Below are 10,002 nucleotides of genomic sequence, written 5' to 3'. Positions count from 1 at the left end.
CAGAGAGCAGTCAACAGTGCACTGCCCTGCGGCCACAAGTGTTTGTGTTACCAATGCACCTCCAGAGTCTTGCTGCAGTTTGGAACCTGCCCGCTGTGTCGAGAGAACATCCGATTGAGGGCAGGCCAGGAAATCCTGACATGACAAGAAGAAGGACAAGAGGATGAAATATATTGTCATGCTGGAAACTGTTATAGTGAGCGTCTAAGAAAAAAAGATTTTATTCAGGAGAAAAATACTGACACATCACTCTAATATTAAGACAAAAACATGGAAATATGGTTTCCAGCCAAATTTAAACCAAGTATATGCTGTGATCTTTTTTTTAAATGTATATATTGTACATATTATATATTTATTTACATTTGTTCTATTTAAAAATGTTTTTTGTCTTGACAAAATATTCAAGTTTTTTTAAGGAAATGTTTAAGTTTGTCTCAACTAAATGACTTGAAGGAAGAAGGAACAAGATTGAAATAAAAAAATGTCTGGATTATTTCGGCTTTGTTCTCATTTATATATACATTTTGTGTATGACTGCCAAATAAAACAACCTCTTCTTTATGGAACTTTGTTTTATCAGTTTACTGCAAACTAATGTTGAAGTTTCAGTAAACAAAATGGCAAAACCACAAGTTAATGAATACTTGACTTTTTATTGTTTAAAATAAATCCATTGAGAGAGCGTCGGTCTTCCAATTTCATTTTGACTAGTTTATTTTTGATTGTTTGAATAGCTGTTGTATTAAGTTAACCAATAACCTGGCCTGTTTCTTAGCATGTCAGCACACAATACACCTTCCTTAAGCATGTCAGCACATTAACCCACAGTTTCACTCTGACTTCATCCAAATAGAAAATTTAACAGCATTAAATGTCTTGTCTGCCATAATGGATTAACATATCCGGAGAGTTAAAACACAGATTTGTAGTTGAGCCTTGAAACTCAAGTGATGCTGATGCAGGAAAAAAAAAGAAAAAACTCCATCTGTGTGATCATTCTCCCCAATTGAAGATCCCCCTGATGACGGGTTGCAAACACAATGCAAGTATTTTGTTTTATTTTTCTCACATTTTTTAAAACTTTAAGAGTCAGATGGAAATAGTTTCATTAGCATACTCTTGTGGCATTTTTCTGATGATGGAGGACATTTATAAAACAGTTATTATTAAAATGACATTTCTGACTATTTTTTATTCAATTCATTGTGGACCAGGAGCAGATGAAAAAAAGCTGCTTGAAAATGTGCTTTTTTTGAGATCGAGAAAATACGCTGGATAGGCCTCAAACTCTCATCTCTGTTCCACAACAGGGAGGGAAAGGGGGGCGGGGTTGCTCTATGTCTACGGTCCTGCCCACAACTTGGAGGTGAATTTCTAATGAACTACTGCCGCTCTGCAGAAATTATGTCCTAAAAAACAACACAGTTTTAGCCTAAAAACAGTACAATCATAATTACAAGACCACTGGGAACATTTTAACAATGGATCAAAAGAGGATTTGGAGAGGACTTTTTATTTTTAGATCTATAAGAATCAATTTAAAGAGTCAATTTATATCTTTTCATGGTTTTTAAAGCTGTAATACAGATTTTAGTTATGTATAAATGGACAAAAAAGTATTCAAGCTGTTAACAAAAAAAATAACTGTGAATTGCAGCTGTGCTTAAAATCCCAAAGAACACAAAACTGATCAAACCTTATTTGTGATGCACTCTTCACATAAAAGCAGACAAAGTGCTTTCAAAGAGTAAACACCAACTTTAAAACGTCAAAAAAACAAATTCTTCACACAAAAATATGACAAAGGACATAGAAACCTGAATAAAGTGTATACATCCAGCTTTTTTACAAAAAAAAGTGATATATAAATATTATTGGAAATTTTTAAAAAACACACACACCATGAAACAAATATAAAATTCACAACGACAGTGAGTTAAGGGAGGGAGAAAAAGTGATAGAGATCATGTAAGGCTGTTGTTGAAGCTAAGGAAGAGGAATGGCTCCCCCTAGTGGGAAAATGAAGCATTGTACGCTGTGCATGTATAATGTGCAAATATTTTAAACTTTCTGGAACAGTTTTCAGTCACATACTCAAAACTCTATTCCATGTGGTGCTTTTTAATTAGGAGTTCATAGCTGAATTAAGCAGGACCAGCAGGTCTTTGAATCATAATTTCACAACATTGAGGCTTCATACACAGTTGAAATTAGATGTTAATTCGTTTTATATTCAATTTATGCATTTATAAACTAAATTGCACTAATTTGTTTCATTGTAGGTGTTAGAAAATAGCCTTAGTATGTAAAGTGTGTTTAAAAAGCAGGAAGAAGACACAGAAACCAAGGAAGACAATCAGAATCTCTCATGGAGCTCTGCCAGATCATGGAGGTTATCAATGAGTTTATATGGACTTACTGACATTTACCACCTTTATACAGTCTGATAAAACTTTCAGCTTTGATGGCTCCTGTGTTCAGTGTGGCTTAAGAATAAACTGTGAAGTTCCAACACTCAAATGATGAGAACAACTGATGGGAATGAACCTTAAATCACTGGAAAACCCCTTGCAGACCTTAGATTGCCACTCCCTTTGTTAATGATACTGTTATTTTCTTTGACTGAAGCATTTTTTGCAGCCTTCAATGTATTGAGGGAAAAACCAGAATGTGCACCACAAAGGTGAATCAGAGTCACTACAGGAGGACTAACTTACTGTAACATCTGACATTCTTATGGGTCCTGAGCCCATCCCTTTTAAGTCCCACTCCGATCATGTATTGTAAAAACATTCCTAGTCATCTTTTAATTGAGATTATGCTGATTTCATCAAAATGAAAAATTCTGTGTTGTTTTCCAGGACATAGTTTCTGCAGAGCGGCAGCAGTTCATTAAAAAAATCACCTCAGAATCATGGCTGGGACCTTTCTCCTTTCAGTTGCTGAGAGCTCAATTTTCATTGGAGTGAGTCTTTCAAAATGTTTCTTGGGTGTCCATTTACTTTAGTCAAACTTTATATCTGGGATATCCAAACCTTTATCAGAAAAGACATAGAATTGTTAGGTCCACTGACAGCTTAATCCATACAGTTATTGTTGTAACAGGTCTCACCTCAGGAAAACTGCAAGAAGCAAGAAAAGTTGTGTATTTTTGTTGATTCCTGTTAAGTCCCTGATCTGGGGAAATGCAGAAAAACTAGAAAACATAAAGAAAGTTTGAAACAGGGAGAGTTAAGATGGAAGTGCAATATTTTATCGGGGTGATTAGTGGAAGTTGTCACAAAATTCCATTCAACTAAGCTTATGAAACACAAAAAACTGGGCTAAACAAAGTGAGGGAATGTCTGAAATAAGTAACAATTTTTTTAAAGCTTTTTAGCGTTGAAATTAGTAACAGATAATACAACTATCAAGTAACAGCCAGCTAACTGAGGACATGTTTACATTTTTTTTTTTTTACAAAGTAATGTTTCTTAATTTTTATTAAAAGTATGGACGTTTAAAAAAACTATTCTTATCTGGTGCACATTAGAAACTTTTTTATTTTAACATTACTTCAGTTTTTTTTTTTTCTTTTACTTTTACGTCCCTTTAGGGGCTCCGTATAAAAGGACCTGGGACTTTTTATGTGATTATGCTCACAAAGTTTAGTTTTTTTCAACAATTAATTTGTCTTTGTTGATTTTTTGGTTGTTTCAATGTTATTTTGATGTAGCTTAGAAGAGGGTGCAGCAGGAACTACTGGAACCTCATTAAAAGGCTTCCAATTGTCAGAAAGCGGTAATGAAGGACCCAAAATGGATGAAACTAGGCTTAATGGCAGCAACTTAAAGACTCTGGCAAACAAACTTCAACTTTAAGTAAATAAAATCAAAGGACACAATCTTCACACCCAAAGTTCACAATGGTTTAGGATGAGCTTTCTGAATTAATCAGACTGTGAGTAGTGCTGCAGTTTCTAAATAAGCAGGAACTTTTATCAGAACTTTGATTAGATCAATGAACTCACTGATAGAAAGGTCAAATTCAGTCTCTCATTTTGGGGGGGTTTTGAGACAGAAAGACGATTTCTTTTCAAATCCTCGTTTAGTTTTTGTTTCATTTTCTCTGTACTCCTCTGTTGGCATGTTGAGACAAGATCCCTGCATGCCAATCTCACTGTGCTCATGTCACGTAAGCAAGTCACAGAGAAAGCAAAAGAGCAACTGACAAATGTTTCTTAATAAAGTGACATAAACTGATCACTCTGGCCTAAACTCCAAAAGCTAAATCTTAGAAAAGTAAAAAGAGAAAATCTGTCTGTCTTGCGAGAAAAAATAGTTTTTTAAACAGAAAATAATCTTAGCTTGACAAAACAAGGCTATAAGTTTTTCTGCTTTGGCTAATTTTTATGCTTTTTAAAAAAAGAAAACTTACCAATAGGGTAAAATTTTTAGACTTTTTTCTTGGGGGATCTTTCAACAGTCTGCTTTTATTTATTAATTTTTTTCTGGGAAATAACCTGACGACAAGACAGTTTTTACAGGAAGCCTCCCCTATTACATGTAAATTGTGTCAGTATTGCACATTTATCTGAAACGGACTCGTTTTATGATATCTTGCTAAAGCTTTACATCCCTTTTACTTTAGCCACTCCAAGTCATCTGCTTTCCTGTTACTGATAAACACCATAAAACCCTTAGAACAATAAACACCATAAAATCTCAACGTAGAGAAAGATGTAATATTACATCCTGCTCATGACGGCAGAGAGTATTTCATATATGGATTGCAATATCCGGAAGGCTGACGGCTGAAAGGAATTGATAGGTGACACGCGGAAGGACTAGTAAGAACAGTGACTACTGATCAAAAACACTCATGGAGGAAGAAACTTAAGCAATATCCAAAAGGAATTAAGTTACACCTTCTTACTTTCGTTTACAAACCAGTTTCTGTACATTTACAGAACATTTTCTTTCAACCACATTTCTACCTTTTACATCCCAAAAAAAACTCAAAATTATTTGTTTGTCATAATCATGCAAAATATCAATGGATACACATATTAGAGGGTAAATTAAGTCTTAATTAAATGTTAAAGTTCACCCTGTTAAAAAAAAGTTGATGCAGAAATTTGGAGAAAAATATTACTATTTTTTAATTTTTTACAAAAAACATGCTCTACTTTTATTTTCTAAAGAAGAAAAACAAAACTGATAGAGGTTTGAGCCATTTGCACACAAGAAAAACCAGATTTCAGCTCGTCTGTGGCTGCTCTCGCATTGATGGCTTCATCAAAAACAACACACCAGTGACAGCTTAAACTGAAAATAGGTGTTTGCACATGCCTGCTCACGGTCGTCGGCACTTTGGGTAAATTTCCCATGTATGGTCCCTCCCTCAGACCCGCCTCCCTTTTAACAGTGATTCTCTGTGTTTTCAGATCATACATGCTTTCTGCCTTCAAGGCGGCAAACACTCACACTTTTGAGCAGATGAATCGCAGGAGCACAACACACAACGACAGAAGATCGATGAGTTCTCGTTTAAAATGGTGAAGGAAGACGGGAACAACAACAACTCTGGTGAGATGTTTTTGCAAAATTCTGGAATTAGATTTTGTAAATGACTTTATATCTGCTTTTATAAGTAAAAACCTCAAACCTAAAAATGTGAACTCAAGCAGCTTTGCTATTAAATTTATGGTATTGACGCATTTTTGTCTGTTTTTAAACAATAAAAAGCAAAAATCTTCAATTTCTTTATATTTTTTGTAATTTAATTTTTGTTCAGATATTTAAAAGAGAAACTAAAAGACATATTTGGACAAAATAAGTAAAAAAAAATCAATTCTGTGTTTACTTTTTTGCTTGGTTATCTTTATGATGCATTAAAATGTTTAATATGAGATATTCCAGAAATTCCTTTTACAGCTACTTTTTTAAGCAGTTCTAGGGAAATGATCAACATATGTAGGTGTGTCTCAAGGTTTTAGCGACGTGCATTTAACCTGTTCTTGAGATTAGTCTGACAAAAGATTCCAACAGTTCGACGAATAAACGTGCAGGTCTTTCTTGGAATTCCTTTATACTGCAGTGGGAGGGACGGCGACAAGTTTTCTTTGATTTTTGGGAGCATAGATTGATGTAATTTTAGAAAAGGTTGACTTAAGCAGGAATTAACTTTAGTGGCTTCACTTAAAGCTTTTTTCAACACATAAGTCTCCTCTTGTCAGACGCTTGTTTGTCCAACATTTTGGAGGGGATAATCAGTCAGTGGAGGTCAAGATTAGATCTGAAAGAAAAGAAAACAGCAGATAAGACGCTCTGAAAGACAACTCTCCACACCCCCCACTTCTTGATGGCAAGCAGAAAATGAAGGGTTAAAAACTGGCTTTGTGGCATTTTTGCTCAATTGTATCCCATCTTGCCTCTATTTTTTCAAATCCACTTTTTTCCTCTCAACAGTTGGCTCAGGAATAACAAATAAGTGCAGCCTTCACTGCCTCGGACCCCTGACTTTTTATGGCCAGGCTGCTGGAGACCGGATCCACCTGAGCTCGGACGGTCTGCAGGCTGAGAGGAGAGGCGACACGTTCAGAGGTGGCGTGGTGTTCACTAGTCGCCCGGTGAGGGTCCAGGAGAGGATTCGTGTTCGAGTGCAGAAGGATGACGTGTTTAGATGGCAGGGCGCCATGCGAGTCGGCTTCACCAACGTGCCACCTTCGAACAGATCTTTACCTCTGCCTGAGATGGCCATCCCAAATCTCACTAACAAGCGGGGCCACTGGGCTGCTCCTGTGCCTGAGTACCAGTGCTCTGCAGGTTCAGAGCTGGTGTTCTGGGTCTCTGCTGGTGGAAGCGTATACTTAGAAAGCAGCAACACCAGACGGAAACTGCTCTCAGGAGTGGACCTCAGTCAGCCCCTCTGGGCCATGATCGACATCTACGGACAGACACGATCCATTCGTCTGCTTGGTATGTTTATCTCGTACACAACATATCTGAGCTATTTGTCTTATTCTCTATTCAAATGTCAAAATCTGTAACTGACGTTTGCTTTAACCTCATTGCTGCAGGCTCTGAGATGAAAAGATTGTTTTATAGAAGAAAGTCCTGTCCTGTTTCTGCACCTGAGCTTCCCATCTCACCTGATCAAGGCTGCAACCTGAATGCTGACGCTTCAACATCTGGACAATCTGATGAGTGCATCTCCTGCCTTGATACGGACATGTCAGCAGGTAAAAAGAATCCCTTCTAAAGCATCTTATTTCAGTGAAATGTGTCTGCGTGATTCCAGTACGATAACCTTGATTCCTGTCTTCTGGTTCCAGATGAAACATGTGTGGTGTGCATGCAGAGAGCAGTCAAAAGTGCACTGCCCTGTGGTCACAAGTGTTTGTGTTACCAATGCACCTCCAGAGTCTTGCTGCAGTTTGGAACCTGCCCGCTGTGTCGAGAGGACATCAGGTCTCTGCTAACAGAGTGGAGGGGGGTTTCTGGCTGAGCCTTAAAATTCTGTAAATAAACCCTGAACTGTTTCATATTTGTAACCAGGAAAGCAAAAAAGTGGCTTAAATTAACTGTACATTGGTATGTTGAAGCCACATAATTGGAAATATTATATGAAAACACTGGAAATCAAAGAAACTATACTGTGATGCCGACATCAGCACTAATGAGCATAAATGTTTTTTGTAAATATGTGTAAAGAGTTTTATTTTGAGGAAAAATGTCATTATTTTGCACTTTCTTTGTAATCTTTACATAAAGAGGTTTGTGAACCAAAGTATCTGTTGCTGCAGACATGAGCGTTTTTTGTTAATAAGAATGTTTTTTGTACATACATTATGTTTTCATTTTTGAAAAACTATTTATATATTTCTACTTTGTAAAACTTGCCTGGAAGAATGTCAAAGTGTAGCTACAATAAAAACATGATTAAAAACACTTATTTCTTGTCGATGTTTCTGATGTAATGCTGAGATTTGTACCTAAAAGAGGGCGTGTTTGATTTCCCAAGACTGTCATAGACCTAAAAATGACTCATTTTGCAAATGAGTTGAAATAATTCGATTAAACTGCAGAAGCTAATGCAGGAGATTGTGCAATATCAAACTGGTTATGGGTGTGTTTCACTGGAAAGATACCAGAGAGTTTCTGCACAACAGAAAACATGCAGCCTGCAAATCATTGCTGTGGTTTAACAAAAGACAAAACTACAAGTTAATAAACGATCCTTCTTAAGACTTTACTAAAAATTGAACATTTGGTGATTATTTATCAGCATCTCCTCTGGTTACTCCTTGCATTTAAACGAGTATCAGTTGTCTAGATCCATGCTCACCTGTTCAATGCAACAGCTGTAGTGTCATTGTCCACACAAATCAGAAGTTTTATTAAATGATTTGTCAGTTGTAAACAATTAACAGGGCTAGGGAGTGAATGAAGCAAAATGCTGACAACTGTTTTTATAGTTTAACCTTAAAACACAAATGTTGCTGATGCAGGAAAAACAAATCCATCTGCATCAAGAAGCACGTTTGCATTCAATGACAGACTGCTCCTAGAGTCCCAACCTGATCATCTTTTTTTCAATTTTGATTATGATTATGCTATTTTTAGACAGAAAAAAGTATATAAATTCTTCAAAGTGGTAGTAATTACTGTTGCTCAGCAGAGAGCTTGTGTTCTGCCCATTGTATTTTGTACATAACATTATGCTCCTGAGTCACATCTATTTCAATAAAAAGATAATCAGAAATGCAATTTTAATTCTAACTCCATCATTAAAAAATTACCCAAGAACATGTTAAAAAATAGGGCTGGGTTGACACAAATTGATTAATCAATCTGAATCTCTCTAAGCTTAACAGATCAATAATCGACTCATAAAATAGAGATCGATCTAATGAATAAAGCTAAAGCCCACTAGCTTGATGCTAAAGCATAATGGAATTTCCCATAGGATGGCTAATGCTAACGTTCGGTTGACCTAAACATAAATAAACATCTTTATATACTCACAGGTATGACTTTTCCACACTTTTTGAGGAATTGTGCTTTAACGTAACCATTTATGGTCTAAAACACAGTTTTTTGCTCATTCTTTCTTCTTCTTCACTAAGGTGCTATAGCGCTATCGCCACCTAGTGGTCAAACTAAATTGTCCTCCAGGAGAGACAGAACAATTGTTGAAGCTTGAATGGTATTAACAATCTCATTGTTATTTCACTAATACATTTTAAAGTTTGTGAACTATATCAGGTTAATATGAATATCTTCATAACATATATAGATTATCAATGTATTTCTAAACAAATATGTCTAAATGTGTATACCGTGTAAACTCAACATTGATTTGGATGAAATAGAATTGAGTGGATCAAAATAATCTAAATAAATCAGAATCGAATTGATCCAGGCTCTGGTGAATTGAATTGATTCTGGAAATCAGCTCTAAAACAATAAAAAAACATGACTTTCATCAGAGTGACTCTTTAAGCAGTGAAACATAAACTTCTACTTTTATTGGTTTTGCCTCCTTGGGACATTTTTCTGAAAACATCTGAGGAGAAACTTCTACTTTTATTGGTTTTGCCTCCTTGGGACATTTTTCTGAAAACATCTGAGGAGAAATACAATTTCAATAAAAACATGGTCCCCAAGTGAGTATCTATATTTTTTATTTTAATTTTATTTAACCTTTTTTGTATTGCTCAAAAATATTTTTGTTTTATTTTAAAAACACGAAGACTTGAATTTAGATTCCTATTTAGCGAGTTTTATTAGTATTTTCCTCTTTTTTTCACTTGTTGAGATGAATGTTCAACTCTGGCGACATCTGTCGGTTATGCACATATTTGAAACCAGCAGTGCTCTTTTTAACCACCAGAGGGCAGCACATCCATATTTATTTTGAGAAAAGCCAATCACTTCATGATAAATACATGTTAACTCTTTGAGATAGGGACATTAAACTGTGGCGTGTGACACATAACATATATATTTTTTAAAG

General features: G+C 35.7%; 2 protein-coding genes across 2 annotated transcripts in view; both read left to right on the top strand.

Moving 5' to 3' along the window:
* LOC112148063 (E3 ubiquitin-protein ligase NEURL3-like) overlaps positions 1–144 on the top strand; it is a 5,221-nt gene extending 5,077 nt beyond the window's left edge. Inside the window, exon 5 of the mRNA XM_024274848.2 lies at positions 66–144. Coding sequence (XP_024130616.1) covers positions 66–144 — 79 coding nt within the window. The remainder of the gene's footprint in view (positions 1–65) is intronic.
* Positions 145–2,331: 2,187 nt separating this feature from the next.
* Positions 2,332–7,938, top strand: LOC112148637 (E3 ubiquitin-protein ligase NEURL3). Its single transcript, XM_024275877.2, has 4 exons — positions 2,332–5,570; positions 6,453–6,962; positions 7,064–7,225; positions 7,319–7,938. Exons 1-4 carry the CDS (start codon positions 5,537–5,539, stop codon positions 7,489–7,491), a joined length of 879 nt encoding a protein of 292 aa, XP_024131645.1. The 5' UTR covers positions 2,332–5,536; the 3' UTR covers positions 7,492–7,938.
* Positions 7,939–10,002: the final 2,064 nt, after the last annotated feature.

The sequence above is a fragment of the Oryzias melastigma genome, linkage group LG9 (genome assembly GCF_002922805.2).
Source record: "Oryzias melastigma strain HK-1 linkage group LG9, ASM292280v2, whole genome shotgun sequence".
Classification (NCBI taxonomy): domain Eukaryota; kingdom Metazoa; phylum Chordata; class Actinopteri; order Beloniformes; family Adrianichthyidae; genus Oryzias; species Oryzias melastigma.
The sequence above is the reverse complement of the archived record's forward strand: the minus strand, read 5'-3'. Positions and strand labels throughout refer to the sequence as shown.

What these genes read in the sequence shown, in the direction of transcription:
- LOC112148637 (XM_024275877.2), top strand. Translation starts at nt 5,537, where the DNA reads ATGGTGAAGGAAGACGGGAACAACAACAACTCTG. An exon ending in CGGGAACAACAACAACTCTG is followed by an intron (nt 5,571 to 6,452) that starts GTGAGATGTTTT and finishes TCCTCTCAACAG; the next exon opens with TTGGCTCAGGAATAACAAAT. An exon ending in TGATACGGACATGTCAGCAG is followed by an intron (nt 7,226 to 7,318) that starts GTAAAAAGAATC and finishes TTCTGGTTCCAG; the next exon opens with ATGAAACATGTGTGGTGTGC.